This window comes from Aedes albopictus, chromosome 1 (assembly GCF_035046485.1).
Source record: "Aedes albopictus strain Foshan chromosome 1, AalbF5, whole genome shotgun sequence".
Taxonomy (NCBI): Eukaryota; Metazoa; Arthropoda; class Insecta; order Diptera; family Culicidae; genus Aedes; species Aedes albopictus.
In genome coordinates, this window is record NC_085136.1 from 235,561,752 (window position 1) to 235,579,249 (window position 17,498).

Genomic DNA, 17,498 nt, shown 5'->3' on the forward strand with positions numbered 1-17,498 from the left:
CATGTTCAGTCCCAGCTTTTTAAAGAGAAAGCCATTTGGTAAGGTACATTTCATGTCTTATATTTGAAACTTATCAGAACTTAAAAGTAATTCGTCGAAACTTGCGTCAAATGGCCTTTATTCTGTGGTTGTTTCGTTCCACGATGTGTCTCCCTCGGCTCGGCTTCGCTTCACGATGTCCGCTTTCTTGAGGTTGCCGATCTTCTGCGCTATGAAACGCTTAATTGTCCGCTCCTCGGAGTTCTTCCGAATGGTATGAATATCATCCGGTCCGATGCGCATCGCCGTCCGTTCGGCGACTTTGTCTAGGAAAAGAAGTTACCAATGAAACGAATATTTCAGCAGGATTTCGGTGATACTCACTGCAGACAAAATCAAGGATCCGAGGATCGATTCTCTCCGTTGGGGGATACAGTGGCGATCCGTCAGGCTTTTTCAACTTGCGGAACCGATGCGATTGCTGTCCAGTGACGCTCATGTTAACCAATTCGTTTGGATCAATAAGACGAGTGATGAGCATCCCAACGAACACACTATCCGAAGAGGAACGCTCGTTCAACCTCTCCAGCTCCTGTACCGTAATGGGAATGTCTTCTTCCGCGGTGAAGCGAGTCTGAAAGTAATGTTATATTTCTTTTATTGATAATCTAAAACAGAAATACTATTTGTTTTTGCTGAAAATCAGGAGTTCTAAAAGTAAAACCTAATTGATCAGTGAATATATAAAACAATTCCGCTAATTGTTGGCAGTGATGCTAATGCTACCCATATCATCTGGAGCAGCTCTGACATTAACTTGAGAGGCTCCAGTTTGATGGAATACTTCAATAGTACAGATCTTGGATTACTTAACATAGGCAACCGCCCAACCTTCATGGTATCTGCTAGAGAGAATGTGTTAGCTAGTTAGCTTTGGTGTAACAGAATTCCTAGTCACGCGCTGACCAATAGGAAGTAAGCAGCTGCGCTTATGCTAAAGTGCCGGTAGTGGCGCTTTTGTGATAAATGCGGTAAACGTGATAACAGTGTAAACAAGCAGAAAAGTTTGCGCTACGGAATCATAGACGGCGCTCGTGTTCCATGTGTTTTTCACATATACAGCGGCGCCGCCTGGCACCTGTCCACTCGAAACATCATGCGCAACACGGGTGGAAAATGCCAGTCAGAAAAAAAGAAGTAAACAACTTGAAATTTGTATGGTGATGTAATCAATTCTCTGTTACTGCAATGCATCCAGAAGAAACGCGTAGGGATAATGATTTTGTTTCTAATTTGCAACTTTTTGCCCCAAGGCACAAATCGCTGCGATGCGGAACGAGTGCAGGCCAACGATTTGTCCATACAAGAAAAATGATTTTACTTTTAATGTGGTGGCGCCATCTCTGAGAAAACCAAGCTTTGATTTCTTACTATTGACATGTGTCAGATGAAGAATCTTTATCTGACCATCGCTACATCTTTTTGGAACATCTAAATTTTACTTCTCAAACTTTGCGTTTCAGGAATCCCCGGTCAACCAACTGGGATCTCTTCACCGATTTGGTTGCGGACAAATTTCATGGATACTCACCATCCATTGACACTCCAAGTGATTTAGATGATGCCGTTGATACTACAACGGCCCTCATCATGGAAGCTTTTGAAAAAGCTTGCCCTCTACGGTCTGTGAAGATCACAAGAGGAATCCCTTGGTGGAATTCTGATCTGGCCAAGCTCAGGAAACAATGTAGAAAGAGTTGGGACAGACGACGTTCGGCTGGATCGGCGACTTGAAAGTCGGCTCACAAGGCCTACCAAAAAGCTCTCCGGTCTGCTGAACGATCCGGTTAGAAAAACCTTTGTACAAATGTTTCCAGTTTGAGTGAAGTCAGTCGATTGAACAAAATCCTTGCAAAATCTAAGGATTTCCAAGTGAACGATCTTCGTTTGCCAAATGACGACTTCACTTCTTCTGAATAAGTTTTGGAATGTTATTCAGTACATACTTCCCCGGATGTAAGGATATTACATATTCGGATAAACCTGATGTCTTTTCTTGTACACGGAGAAACTGAAAAACTTTTAAACTCAATTTTGAGTTCTTTTTCATCTCCCTTTTCATGCGCTCTTTCTATTGTTGTCAGAGAGTGAAGAGAGAAACACCCCAACTTTTGCAGTTCCGTGCATCAAGCCAACACTGAGTTTCTAGCACAGTACTCAAATTTGAGTGAATACAACCTAGTCAAAATTTCGGTTGGGTGGAAAAAACTTAAAATTAGGTATTTTTTCCACATGGAAGCAAGCGGGAACAACCCAACAAAAACATCGATTGCATCAACTCAAAATTGGCTTGACGCACGCAACCCCGAAGTTGGGTGGATAGAACTCACTTTTGGGTAGTTTCGTCTCTCCGTGTAGGTATGATTCTTTAGCTTCGGCTCGGAGTATCATAACTATAGAATCGATTGAGTGGGCACTAAATAGCTTTGCTCCTTTCAAATCTCCTGGAGCAGATGGGATATATCCTATTTTGCTTCAGAAGGGATTTGTTTACATGTTTAAAATGTTTTGAAAAAGCTACTTATTTGCAGTTTTGCTACAGGGTATATTCTCAAATCCTGGTGGAATATTACTGTAAAGTTTATTCCGAAAGTGGGTCGAGCGTCGTATGAAAAAGCGAAGAGTTGTCAGCAGTGTTGCCACAGGTACAGATTATTCTGTAAAAGTACAGATTTTTTTCAACTTTTTGGTACAGATTCTGTACGGTACAGATTACAGATTTTCAGCGAAAGGTACAGAATGGTACAGATTTTTTGAAATTGAGAAAAAATCATGAAAATTCAAATTTAAAACATTTTTAATATTGATGTTTTTGTTGTTAAAGTTCAGAAATTGGTGACAGTATACTCAAATCAAGTGTTTTTCATAGTTCAGTCTGATTGTAATGCTCTTTTTTGTGTATTTTAAGTGATTTTATATCAAATGTGGTACAAATTTGGTACAGATTTTGGGTACAGATTTTTCGAATGTCTGGTACAGATAAAAAAGATTTTTGAGCCTCCGGTACAGATAAAAATGTGGCAACACTGGTTGTCAGTTTGGCATTTCGCCTCAGTATACGCACAGAGTCTCGAAGCAGTGATGCCAGATGAGGGTGAGATTGATGTGGCCCCACTAGAGGACTGCTGAAGAATAGTAAAAGCAGCCATCTACGCAGCCGAGAACGAATGGTTCGACGAGGAGTGCAAAGCGATTTTGGAAAAGAATGCAGCCCGGGCGGTTAAGCAGCTCCTAGAACGTAGAACGTCAAGAACCATCTAATTTCTACAAAGAAACGGGAAACTCAACGCATCCCGCAACGGATTCGTGCTGCACGCGAAATTTACAGGGATAAAGATGAGAGCATTCTGACTAACGGACGTGATGTTTTTGAAAAGTGGAAACAGCAGTTAGATGAACACTTGAAATGCTACGAATACCATATTCTAACGCACCATCTGTTCATCGACATCAAGGCGACATACGACAGCATCCGAGTACTGAGGTATGAAAAATCATGGACGATAACAGTTTTCCTGTGAATCTGAAGACTCAGCAAAGCAACGATGGACGATGTGCACCACTGCGCAAGGGTGAACTATCCAGTTCGTTTGGATCTCTCCGGGGACTGCGACAAGGTGATGGACTCTCATGACTACTCTTTGTTGGATATGTGTAGCATGAACGTAAGCAAGTAGTGTTTTTCGTAAAACAGTTTAGTTGACAATCGAGGTACCGTTGTGTGATGAAAAAAAGCTATTTTGCTTGCTTTGTATTCTAAAAAGCTGCTGTTTAACTGACTCCCCTTCAACAGGCTGTGGGCCCAGCGACAGAGCTTTGTAGGATCTCGGATTGCCGTATTGAGTAGACCGAATGGATTTCTCGAAGCTGGGAATCAGGCGGTTGTCGTATGACAACTATGAGACGTGGACGATCCGGGCTCGTCACGTTCTGACACGAGAGAACTTTGGAGTTATGTTTGCACTGAAACCCTGGAAGATAATCGGATGAAGGAACAGATTTCGAAGCTAGCGCTTTGCACTCCTAGCTAGCGCTGATTTGTGGTGGAAGATGCGCAATGGAGAATCATCAGCGATGCTGGAATGGCAAGGGAAGCATGGATGCTGCTTAAGGAATACTACGTGAAGGACTCGTCAGTAGGGAATGTTTCGTTGCTAGAGGCAATCCAAAACTAGAACTGGTGGAAGGTGGCGATAGCTGCCAAGGTAATTAATAAGCAGACGAAAGGATCAAACGATAAACGTGTTTGCTACGCTTGTGGCAGTTCCAGTCATTTGATGCGCGACTGTGAATATTTGAAAAAAGTTCGGAATCAGTCATCCAAAGTTGCAAGACCAAATGTGCGTTCAGCGATAGCGACTGAGGAGGAGGAGAAATACCGTGGAAATGTGTGTTTCACAGCGTTTGGAAAGGAGATCATCGAGTCTTGGCTTCTGGATTTGGGAGCATCAAGTCATATGAACAGTTGAGTGGATTTGCTGGACAACATGGTAAAGATAAAAAAGCAAAATGTGACAAATAAAAAATGATGCATTACTTACTAAATCTTATTTTAGATGGTGTGAACATTATAATTTCCATGCACAAAAAACGGAGGACGCAACTTTTTCGTGTAAAATTAAGTATAATTTTAATTTCGAATGTTTCTTTCCTAAAAATACGTTTTAGATAGGATAGATGGACTATATTCTCCATTCATTAAAAGTTCAAAAGAGTTCACAAATTTGAAAATATTGAGGGTGTCCATACTGCCCCGCCTACCCCTAGCCGGAACCGAACACAACAGGAATTATCTAGGAAGTAATGTTACGAGAAATGATACCTAGGTAGTGCAGGTATTCGTCTATCTTTGTCCTTACTGACTGCTGACAGAGGGTACTTTGCGCCCCCATTAGTTTCGCTCATGCCGCATGCGATAGTACTCTACGGACACGAGGCATGGACCATGCTCGAAGAGGACCTGCAACCACTCGGAGTAGTCGATCGTCGCGTGCTAAGGTCGATCTAACGACACCGCTGTCACGCTGTGGTACTACAAGCATGCATTTTTCATGGTGCGACTACTCAGTACACGACGCGACCGCTCCCGGGTTAATAAGAACTCCCTGGGAGAATCAGAAGGAACCATTACAACCGAAGTCGGTAATCTGCCGTAAAGAAGATGCTTCTTCAGAAATCCGGTCTCTATTACCACGAAACCTATGCTCTGGTGACCAAGTTGAAAACAATTTGAGTGGCCTAAGCTGTTGAGCGTGACGATCTACGAGAGGATTTGTACATGACTGACCATACCTGATGTTGACGCTGCAAAGCAGGCTCCGATGTACGAGAACGAGAAGTTTAATCAAGTACTACTGAAGCTCGGATGCAGAAGAAGCGAAACGATTATTGCTTGGGTACAAATAGGTATATAAACATAAATTTACTTCTAAATTTAGTATCATAGGCTCATTGTTTACTAGACATTTTCATAGAAAACGGCCAGATTACCAACTTATTTCAAATCGCTAAAGCAGAATCAGTGATTCATATTCCCTATTTCCTGTATCAATCAAGTGGAATTGCCAAATTTTTATTCCTTTACAATATTGTACATAATTATTATGGGGGGAGTTAGCTTACCTACAGTGTCGGACGAAGCAGTAGGAACACTAGCCGGCTGGTGGTCTTGCTGTTTTGTTCGACACTGTATTCTTCCGGCCATCACATCTTGTAGTTTTTATACTCATGTATATTAATGATCGTGATGTGACACCTGGTGCTGAAAGGGCACTGATTATCTGACAATCCAATTTGCCCGGATTGTGTGTCTCAGAAGATTACTCCAAATAATATTCCGTCAAAGTATCACAAAAGAATATAGTTGACAATTTGCCTTATTGACGGCATGGAGTTAATCCCTGACCTTTAGATACAAGGCCAAGTTCCCCTGGCAAGGTGCCAAACTGGTAAACTAATAATTAGAATAATGATTGAGAGGGTTAGTAGCAAACGGATGTAAGTAATCCCACTTTCGAGTAAATGTAGTTTAAAGTTTTTCACCAATTTTTCATCCCATACAAAATGTATGGAGTCTCAAAATCGACCCAATTCTCAACGATTTATTGTAATTTTTCTTTTCATCGTAAAAATAGTCTAATAAAAGTTCCTGACAGGTTGAAACCTGAAGAATTTTTTGAAATGCTCAGCTCAAAATCGACAAATGATCACTTTACACCCCTTTGATTCTGGGCCCCTCAGTTGAATAAATATTCGTCTCAAATATTTCCTTTTCTTATCTGGCTCCATCCTATCCAACGTGACCCTATCTGACTCCAAATAATCACACTGTTGTCTATTCACACGCTTGATTTTGCCATGCTTCCAGCATGAATTTAGGCACTGTCGCATGACCTAACAATAGTTGACTAAGTTCGTACACTTTAATTTCTAAAAAACGGTGGAAGGGAAAAAAACTGCATCTATCTTGTAGCATATAAAGTAGAACCTAGTAATTATTATTTATACTGAATAAGAAATTGAAAATTACATTGTTATAACTTACTTACCTTACCGGTCAGGCTAAGGCCGGGGTGGCCTCTGCTGTACATAGTAGCCGCCTCCATTCCACTCGGTCCATGGCTGTTAGTCTCCAGTTCCGCACTCTGCGTAGGGTCCGCAGATCGTCCTCCACATTGTTATAAACACTATACTAATATATGTGGACCGCGGAGCTGTGCGGCCCAGCATTTCCTTTTATTTTTGTCTTTATTCCAGAAAACGCCATATTTTTGAAGACAACCTATCCTGGCACACATACGAAGCTCCCCAATACAAACGGGAATTATCCGGAGCAATCAAGTTAAGTACTAACTTTTATAAACAGGCATGCAACTCTTTCTACTACTATGCAAATAGAATATTCATGTGTTTGCTTGTTCATGACTTTCGTGTCGGCGCGGAATATTTTCCTGCCGCATTTTACATTTCTTCAATTCACCTTTAAACAACTGATCTTTAAATTTTGTATAAAAACTTGTATTTCAATTATGTCCATCATATTAGTTTTCTGATATTTCAGAATTTTCAAAGCATTATGGTAGAAAGAGTTGGTGTCATGATCTATGCAAAACTTGAAACTGAAAACTCCTTATTTCCCCCTAAGGGTTATAGGGAGGAGCGGGACATTCGAGCCTACTCATCAGTGGAAAGGACTTGCTATGCTAATCGGTTTAGCATAGGGCAGATACAAGTCTACTGGTAGACGTATCGCCCAGCGATTCAACGCAGATTGGCCACGGCCCGGGGGTGCGTTGATTATAACAGAATAACAGAATAACAATATTGTACATTATTATGAAGTTCCTTTTTTAGCATTTTGTAATTTCGACTTTTTGATGCTTTGGCCGCTTTGCTTTTGATTCTGTGGTTTACACTTTTTGTTATTCTGTTATTCTGTTATAATCAACGCACCCCCGGGCCGTGGCCAATCTGCGTTGTTTCGCTGGGCGATACGTCTACCAGTAGACTTGTATCTGCCCTATGCTAAACCGATTAGCATATCAAGTCCTTTCCACTGATGAGTAGGCTCGAATGTCCCGCCCCTCCCTATAACCCATAGGGGGAAATAAGGAGTTTCCAGTTTCAAGTATTGTATTGATTATGACACCAACTCTTTCTATTCCTTGGTAAAAAAAAAAATCACTAGACTTGTTTTATCAGACTACTATTAACAATGAACATAATTAAGATACAAGTTTGCATACACAATTGTAAAAGCAGTGTTAGATACTTTAAAGTGAATTGAAAAATGTAAATAAGATAAATTGTAAACTATTCCGCGGCGACACGAATGCTTCAATAGTGTCATAAATAAACGCGCAAACAAACAAATAATTGATATTGAAGTATGCATATTGCATTATCTATTAGCAAAGTCGTAGAAAGAGTTGGGCGCCTGATTATAAAATTGTTGTACTTATCTTGTGTGTTTCGGACAAGTCCCGTTTGTGTTGGCCATTGGGACACTTCTTGCTTCAAAACGGTCGTTTCTGGAATGGAAAGAGAATAATTGGCCGCACAACTCCGCAAATGGGCGGCCCGCACATATTAGTATAATGTTGCAATGATTGAAAATAGTAGAGTATAATTGTTAATCTATATGAATACTGCTACTAGTTCAGGTTTCTCACCCTCCACGATTCTCTAGATACTGTTATAGTGTGTGAACCAACCATAGCCTAATTGATTAATTAATCATTCATTCTTCATTAGTTATTTGCTTTCATTAACTGGTAGTAGTTTTAACAGGGAAGGTTTTAGTCGTCTTTTTAGTCGGATGACAAATTCGCCTTGACCACTCGGGTCAACACGTGCATGTGTTTGTTGTTAATTTGTTGATAAGTGAAGCCTCCAGTACTTCAAAATTCAATGTAGCGAAGATCTTGAGCGGGTAGCATTCATTGATAATGATAGTGATTATTTTAATATAATATGGCTTAACAAAAATTACTATTCAATTATTTTAAATCGGATTCGTCAATAAAATTATTGTTCATAAAATAATTAACCATGCGAATATCGAACTACACAAACTAAAAAGTGTTATTATATTTTACCAATGATTTCATCCTAATCTTGACCCTAACATAGTTATGCGCTTAGTGGACAATGACCAAAAATAGTGTTGTTTCGACAATAGTCACATACTATGCCCTACGACATTGACGATTCTATTGTCTATGGCTCACCTATTTAGCGCCACCCAGCAGGGACTTGGTCTGGTACCCAATTCAGTATATCCGCTCCACGTAATGTACCGTACCTCTTTCGATTTGTGATATATTACGCGGAATATTACTCTCTTCACTCGGATAGCGGCTATGTAACCCATTGGATTAAAAACCTCCATCAAACATGAAGCGATTAATCGGAGACTGAAGACTCTATACCAAATTTGGCTCAGAGACAGGTAATCAGTGAAGTCAGTTTTTCTCGTTTGTCAGAGACGATTGATACGTATTAAGACAAACTTTCCACTGCATCTGCCAGCAATAATCGGTGATCGATCAACATTTCGAGTACCTACCCCAATTTACACAAGTATGCCAAGGATCACCGCTCATGCTTTACAATACAGTTGGAAAAACTAGAGCAACACCTGGCCACAATGATGCATAAAGCACTAAAGCGGACCGGAAGTGTCGGTGAGCCAGCCCCACCATTCTGTGGTTTACACTTTTTGTTGCCTTTTTTGGTTTTGTTATTTTGCGGATGAAAATATCTATAGGTTTGGCTAGAGCCGTTTTGGCCTTTTGCTTTTGGTTATACCATTGTTTCGAACGTTTTTGGTTTTTGGCGTTTTTGCTTTGCGATTTTTTAGAGTTTTGAGCTTTTGTGATTGCTACCTGTTGAGATACCCCCATTGAACTTACCGCTACAATTCCTCCTCCTGCTCCAACGGCAGTACTCTCCAATCTCAGCCGTTTGAGTTCCAGCTCGTAGCCGAGTTGCGTCAGTGTATCAATCTTTTTCTGCGCCTCCGAAAGCTGCTTCTCCAATGCTTTGGTTTGCGTATTTACTGCACTGCCATCCTCCAGAGGAAGCTTTCTTTTCTTAAGCCCTGCACTTCCGGGACCACCCTTGATGCAGGTTCGCTCGTCGAATCCCGCAAAATTTGCCTCCACCCTATCGTCTTCGTTATCCGATGTCTCGAAGTAAATGCTTTCCAGCTCCATTTTACAGTCATCTTGAGATTGTTGTGGCTGCTGCGGTTGACAAAATGCCGTCGAATCATTCAACACCTCATACTCGACTTCTTCACAGATATCGTCGGCCGGTTCAACGGTCATTTGCAGCAAGACTTCTTCGGTGTTGCACTCTCGTTTCTTCAACATTTCGTTCACCTTTTCTAGCGCCTTCCGTTCAACTTCTTTCACCTCGGTCGCCAGGAAACTTTGAATCAGCTGCTTCGCCTCTTCGTAGAACTTTTTATCGCGACCTTTTTGCTCCTGCTTTTGCTTCTTCAAGTTCTTCAGCGGAACATTCGTGTTGAAATCTTCCTCGCCTTCGTCTTTTTCGTCCACATTCTCCCCTCGCAAACGTTTCAGATTCCGATCGTGATCCAAACATTTCTGACGGTACGAATAGAACTGTTTGACGATTCGGATGCAGCTGGAACACACCGCACAGGGAAAGTCCCGCTCGAAGCTGATTCGGATCGAGGTGCACGCATAAATCATCCGGAAAAGCTCATCCTTGTTCTCCACGCCGAAAACGTCGCTAAGATTGTTTTGGGACGAACACAACCGGCAGCGGCTGAACGAGGCAAAAATAAAGGAATATTTATATATCATCAAGTGGAAATGTAACAAAATTGAATGCTTACTCCAGCTCGTCCAGACCAGCCATTTCTGCCAACAGAAACACGTATGGTTCACAGATTCCCAACAAGGATCAATGAATAATTTTGACGAGCAATGATTTCGCGCGAATCGAGATGGCCACTGAAAATGGAATCAAAATTTTTGATAAGATAAACACGACGCTCTCGGAAGACAAACGTCAGCTTCGCCGGCCCGAAAATATTCACCACTGCACATACACGCTAGTTTTCAAGTGCTCATTTTAATGAATTTTGATACCCATTTTTTGTACCGTCTGCCTCGTCAGCCTGGGGTTCATTCAAATACATACAGGGGGGGCGACACTAGTTTTGCCAAGCCAAAAAACCTCAAGAAAAGCTGAAAAAAGCTCAAAAAAGTCGCTAAAACCCGCAATAGTTTTACGGGTTTTACCGGTTTTTTTTCGAGTTTTTTCGGCTTTTTTGGGGTTTTTCGGCTTGGCAAAACTAGTGTCGCTCCCCCCGGTATAACCACAGAGAACAGACATCCAAGTACAGTCCCAAAACTGTGTAAGGAATTTAACGGCCATTTGAAATCGGCAACACAAGTGGCAATAGCGTGGCGCTGCAATCGGTTAATTTCCCATGCTAATTTAATTCACCACTTGAAATGTTTCAATTCACCACTGACTGTGGCAATACACCGACGAACCGACGTGACAGTGGTGATTCAAAAGTGTCCCCCCAAATTTAACGGTCGACCACCGAAGCGAGCGATCGCTTCTGTCAAATCAGCGTAGACGCGAACCGTTTCCTATATGAACACACGGGGGTTCGGTGTCGAGCTATCAAACCATCGCGGGCCGTTATAGAGGTGGCGATAGTGTTCGCTTATTTTTCATCATGGCGTCGCGGACAACAAATTTGAATTTATTTGTTCTAGCTGTCACGTCGGTTCGTCGGTGATATGCATATGGTGTTTGGTGGCGTTATTGTTGTCATCGTGTATTGGTTTGCAACCTTACTCAAGTAAAGATTCAAATCCTTACACAAATGTCCGAATGAAATTTGTTCTAGCCTGGATGTCTGTTCTCTGTGACGAATCGTGTAACCGTCGGTTTCAATGACGAATTTGATGGCTTCACCACAAAGCAAAGAATTCCCTTTTGTCGTATACACCCGGCAACGATCTCACCACGAGTGAGTACCAACTATCACTTTCTCGAATTGAGTGGACGACAGATGGCACTCACGAGGCCCAATTCCAGCCCGTTCCACTCACGGATATTTATTTTCGGCGAGTGACACGCGAAGGAAAGCAAACACAAACTACCATAAAAAAATAACAAATAGGTGGCGCTAAATAATCCGCTCAAGAAATTAAATGCGAAAGGTAGGAGAAGTTTAGGTGTCAAACTTCGGACTTTTACGAAGTTTGAGCTCCGATTATACACTATCCCTTATTAACTCGGCCACATGCAAAGGAAATTCTTTTCTGTCGCAACCACCAGAAGAATTAGAAGTGCGCGTCGTGATATTAAATTTCGAGAAAGGTTGAACCATATAGAAAGTGTAGTGATCTTATTAATCTAATTGTGTGTTTTTGTTAAAGTTTTCAGCAGTTAGGCCGTCCTTAAACCTAATAGTACGGTGAAGAAAGTGTACAAAAAGTTCCTTAAAACTAGTAGTACGGTGGGTGAAGAAAAATATTGTATAACCTAAAAATGTATTAAAACCAATATTCCTATATAGAAAGCTAACTAGTGCTAAAAGTACACGGTAAACAAGTATTTCGGTGAAAGTAACGTTTTTTCAAGGGGTAGTCACTCTACACAGTGTGCCTTGGGCACACCGGGCACACCAGTGGCACCGGTTGGCACAGGTTCACTATAAATAACAGATTCACTATTGAAAATGACGACTTTTCGTTCGTAGCAATCGTGGATTTTTTTGCTCACTGTCAATTCAACGGAATGTTGAAACAATACTTTCAGTGGAACTTTTGTAAACTATTCCAAAATTCCATTTTAGCAAATCGTGTTTGTTTCAGAATGATGCTAAATAGCTGCTGTGGTGTTTAATGGAGAGTTTGTGAACATAATATAATGTGGATGTGTTTTTTGCAAGAAGCAATAAATACATTTTTCCATGAGCCCAACAAGTATTCATCAACAATTTCCGGTGGCCTTGGAATCTTCAACACCGTTGATTAAAATTCCGAATTTTGAGGCGAACTTTTAGGAACCTGTCCATTCTCAATTATTTCTATTTTTCCTAGGAAACTCATATGTACCCATTTATAATTTCTTTCAAGATTTATTTGAAAAACCCCAACTTGTTCTTTCCTGTAAGTTTTGTCAAAAGCCCCATCCAAAGTTTATAGGAGCTTCTTCCGAGAATTCCCTCCAGAAAACTACAATATTTCCCAGCATACCCGTGTCATCAAATTTAATGACAATTCCTCCATCAGACATAACAACCGCAATTCCTCCAGATTTTCCCACTAATTTCAATGAAATGTCCCCCAGAACCAAGCACAAAACCGCTTAACATAACATCGCGGAACCATTCCAGAATATCACATGGAATAATATCCAAAAAATATTTTCGTTGTCATTTTCGGGGAAAAACAAAAACAATGAAGTACTATAAATTCTATGGTTGCTAAGAAAATAATGCCAAAGCGGCGCCGCTTTATTATAGCAACCACCATAATACATTTTGGAGCCTCGGCGCTTCAGATCCTCGGCACACTAGGGCACAGCAGGGCACACTGGTAGACACATCGAAAAAACATTGGCACAATTGAAGTGTGTAGAGTGACTACCCCTTGCGTTTTTTGAAAAAGGTAATTGTATAAACCAGTTGAGAATAGGGGAGAAATAGTTGAAAACGTCACACGATAGGGTACTAATGCCACATGGCAGGTCCATCAGTGGGCCTTTTTCTTTTGTTCTTCGGAACAGGTTCCCAGCGCTTCTCCGGGAGTTTTTGTCTGCCAAAAGGCGATCCAGAACCCTGCGCACACCTTCAACAAGCCATCGTTGGACAGAAAAGTGAAGGATCTGCCTACTACGGAACTCCTCGGCGCCAGTGGTTCCCGGTTCCAAGATCACTCAGACAATAGGCAAGCCGCCATTGTCAAACCGACAATAGCCTGTCGGACGTTATTGTCCCGGCGACAATCGGAGTTGGGACTGCTATTGTGCCATTGTCCTTCGGATACCCGCCATTTTGCACCTCGAACAATATCCCGTACAAAGATATCGCCCATCAGAATCAACCATCCGATCCGGCGGCCCGGAATCTCATTGGAGAGTTCCGCTGCCCCTCCGAAACAAGCCATCCCCTCCGGCGGCGTTTAGCCCGCTTGAGAAGCCCACATCGAAGCAAGCCATCCCCTCCGGCGGCGTTAAGCCCGCTTGAGACGTCCGCAGCATACCAAGCCATCCCCTCCGGCGGCGTTAAGCCCGCTTGAGACGTCCGCAGCATACCAAGCCATCCCCTCCGGCGGCCACAGGCCCGCTTGAGAAGCCCACATCGAAGCAAGCCACCCCCCTCCGGCGGCAACCCGCCCGCTTGAGCCCGCCTGAAGTCATCATCAAACCACCGATCAAGCCACCCCCTCCGGCGGCCACAGGCCCGCTTGAGACGTCCGCAGCATACCAAGCCATCCCCTCCAGCGGCCACAGGCCCGCTTGAGACGATCACCCAGCCAATCACCACCGCATGCCACCTAGCCTTCGAAGACCACCATCGATACCCACCAGGATCCGGATCCAGGGCAAGACGAAGCCCTCACGCAAGTACCCTATCATTAAGTGTGACGTTGAGAGTAGAGAGTAGAGGCCCTAAGGGGGCGAATAAACTAAATATGTAAACTTGTATACAGTCCCGATTCGTTCGTTGGCGGCTCGTTAGATGGGCCGTCTCGATGGTTGGATGTTCGCTAGCTGGGGCAAAACCCAACTAAAAAGCACTGTCAATGTCAAAATCGATGTCAAAACGAGTTTGACGTCTGACCGTCGTCGCATCGCAGCTCCTGAATACAGACCGTTTGCGCAAGTATGTGAGTGTTTCGTGACGTATTTCTCGTCACTTGCGTGTGTCTAGAGCATTTCGATCAATTGGCTTCTTTAGTGGTGTTGAGATAATTCCATATTCACAATCTACATGTCAAACTGAGCCGAAATCCAAATTTTCATGAACTTTGGTGCCCGGGAACCTATTTAAAAATCGATTTAAAGTTTGTATGGGAGCGATTTGTCGGATCACCCCTCGTCGCATTTCGTACTGGGCGGAGCTGTCAAGCAGTTGCCCAGCTGTCAAAAGGTGATTTCAAAAAATCTTTTTGTAATTAAATTTAGGTATCAAAATAAAGTTTTAAAAATCTGAAAAAAATCATGCTGGCTTAAAAAAAGGTGCTCTTTCGAATAAAATCAAAAAATCAATATATTATTCTTAATTTAAAAACCCAATTGTCAGTTGCCCCAACGAACGAACACGATTCGCTAATCGGGGCGCAGTCGTGACCCAACGAGCGAATCCTCACTGTATCAGGTGGTAGCGATTCTTTACAACTGCGCATCCCTGGATAAATAAGTTCCACTTTCTTTATTTGCTTTCTTCCGCTTTGTTCGGGCTTGCAAAGAAGCCATCATGCCTCGTCCTCTGGTGGTGTACAGCAAAATTATTTCTTTTTAGGCTTTTGAGAATTTAAGAGTGTATAAGCTTTGCGCATCTGATTTCCGGTTTAATTAGGTTCTCCTGTAGTTGAGTGTTCCTTTTTCCATTGGGAACGTTCAAAAATTACGTCCAACATTTGGGGGAGGGGGGGGGGGGGTCTAGAAAGTGTGACAGTACGTGTATTGGGTATAGGAAAATTGCGTGACAGAGGGGGGAGGGGGGGTCTAGAAATCCCGAAAAACGATGGACGTAATATTTGAATCTTCCCATTGCGTTCCCACTGGTGAATGAATTCTGGTGAGAACCGGGTCGGTAAAAGGACTGGTAGGTAAGTTGGGGAAATACGACCCTGAGGTGAATTCACCATTCATTGAGCTACCAAGTTTCAATCGTCACTGTATATAATTCCACTATAGACGAGTGCACCGATGAACTGAATTCATCGCGGTCCGAGAATTTTGACACTAGAGCGGGGTCGCTTCCAATCAGAAGTGGAACATTTCCAATCAGAATTGAACAATTCTGATTGGAAGCGACCCCGCTCTAGTGTCAAAATTCTCGGACCGCGATGAATTCAGTTCATCGGTGCACTCGTCTATATGGGGTTTGACAGCAAGAACACTCATTCCACTGAGCTACTCTTGCCGTTCGTCACAAATACATTCAAACACATCTGTCACTTCGTGAAACCCACGTGCTTTTGTTTTTGGCGGCAACACTTTTTCTTTTGTTCTGCCTTGCGACTGTCATGCGGCGGTATGCCTTGCGAGCGTACGACCGCCACAGGACTCTAATAAAAGATAAGCGCAACAATAAATTTAAAAAAAATCAATGATTTTTTATTTTTAAACGAAAGAGCACCTTTTTCCACTTTGAACGTGTTTTTGTTGTGAGCTACGGAGATTTCAAGCATAATTTTTCAAATCGACGTATCTAACTTTTTCACTGATCTGAGTAAATTCATGGTCAATGTTGACTACCATTTCACTAAAATAGTTTTCTATAAAAAGACTTTTCATAAGTTTTTTCGTGCTTAACATCACCAGGGATATAGCACGCACTAGGTAAGAAACAAAACCTACTCATTCCGTATCATTTTCACAATGAATTTTGATAAAAATACACATACACCGGGTTGGTTAGAGATACGTCATGCCAGATACGTCGCTTTTGTATGGTGCCAGTTTGGTGTATCTGTTACTTTTGATTTTGGCTAGATACGTCGTTTGGTTTTCTCATATATCAAAACGGTGTATCTATCAGTAAAGTTGTAAACATCAAAATAGTTAGATACGTCGTTTCGAATAATATGCTTAGTTAAACAAATTAAGCAATAAATCATCAAACAGTGATATGGATTCTTCAATTTGCTTTATGAATCATGCATGCAGCAGTTAACCCGGATTTGTTTACATTCTCGAGTTACGTCGGATTGAAAAGTTATGCTTGATTTTCCTTTTGCTGGCCCCCTGGATGGGTAGTTTCAGGTTAGCGTGTGTGATAACTGAGGTGATAACAAAAAGGATTTGAGGTTTGTGTCTACACTTATTTTTGCACTGACAGAAAAGGCCTTTTGTTAATGTTTTTATTTTTATCTCACGAAAATGACATTTATGAAAAAAAAGCATCCAGTCGGCGCAAGAGGCAAGTGTGCTTGAACAAAACTTGGAAGATGTCCAACTCTCATCTGTTCCTGAAATCTGCCTTCCCGCGGGCCCCGCTGGCCAACGGAGTAGGTCGGTATGTGTGCCAGCTCCAGCGCATCACCCTGAAGTACTGCAAAAACAACGGCTCCAGCAAGGGTATGCGGGAGTTCCTGGAGAACGATCTGCTGGATTTCAGCCGGACTAATCCGGGAGTGGTGGTATACGTGAAACCTCGCCGGCACCGAACAGCCGTCATGTCCGCAGAGTACCTGAACGGCGACAGGCAGTGGATCAACTGTCGGAACAACACCCGCGAGGAGATTCGTAAATGGGTCGAAGTGCTAAAGACGCAGGCCACCGGTTCCAGTGATACACGGTTACGTAAACTGTGGCATACGGATGTGCCGTCGGTGCAGGGCGCGTGGACGCCGTTCACCCATCAGCACCCTACCGGAAATGTGGCGCAGTATCCAAATAGAGAGCTCTCGAAGCTGCAAACGGACGAGATGACAGCCACCGAGAAGCTGATCGAGATGTACCGAGCGCAAAAGTTGCAGCAAGGGGATGCACCATCCTAAAGGGTGTGAGTGAACACAGGATTCGGAGAGTTAGTGTAGGACACCCTTACATTGCATCGTACGGGGTGTGGACCGCTAAATTTTCAACTGGAATGGCAAGCATGTTTGTTCCGTAGGCCGCCAACGCTGACTCTCGGACTAAGTGCTAGGTTCGTTCTATAGATTTACTGTTAATGTTGATTAAATGCGAATAAAAATCACTTAAAACCATATGATTTAGTCTTGTTA

At 42.5% G+C, this 17,498-nt stretch overlaps 2 protein-coding genes and 1 long non-coding RNA gene across 3 annotated transcripts in view; 2 read left to right on the forward strand and 1 right to left on the reverse strand.

The window, feature by feature from the left end:
* LOC134285528 (uncharacterized) overlaps positions 1 to 17,498 on the forward strand; it is a 374,077-nt gene that overhangs the window by 30,783 nt on the left and 325,796 nt on the right. The gene's annotated exons all lie outside the window — the stretch shown is intronic.
* On the reverse strand, positions 5 to 10,564 carry LOC109399856 (uncharacterized). Its single transcript, XM_029873871.2, has 4 exons — positions 10,406 to 10,564; positions 9,453 to 10,335; positions 364 to 613; positions 5 to 305 (listed from the first exon to the last, which is right to left on the reverse strand). Exons 1-4 carry the CDS (start codon positions 10,426 to 10,428, stop codon positions 118 to 120), a joined length of 1,344 nt encoding a protein of 447 aa, XP_029729731.2. The 5' UTR covers positions 10,429 to 10,564; the 3' UTR covers positions 5 to 117.
* On the forward strand, positions 16,653 to 17,482 carry LOC109399865 (large ribosomal subunit protein mL43). The gene has a single exon (XM_019672354.3). It carries the CDS (start codon positions 16,719 to 16,721, stop codon positions 17,268 to 17,270), a length of 552 nt encoding a protein of 183 aa, XP_019527899.2. The 5' UTR covers positions 16,653 to 16,718; the 3' UTR covers positions 17,271 to 17,482.

Coding starts and splice junctions, on each gene's coding strand:
- LOC109399856 (XM_029873871.2), bottom strand. CDS start 10,428: ATGGCTGGTCTGGACGAGCTGGA. Junction 10,336..10,405: donor GCTGGTCTGGACGAGCTGGA/GTAAGCATTCAA, acceptor TGCCTCGTTCAG/CCGCTGCCGGTTGTGTTCGT. Junction 614..9,452: donor CAGGAGGAGGAATTGTAGCG/GTAAGTTCAATG, acceptor CATTACTTTCAG/ACTCGCTTCACCGCGGAAGA.
- LOC109399865 (XM_019672354.3), top strand. CDS start 16,719: ATGTCCAACTCTCATCTGTTCCTGAAATCTGCCTTCCCGCGGGCCCCG.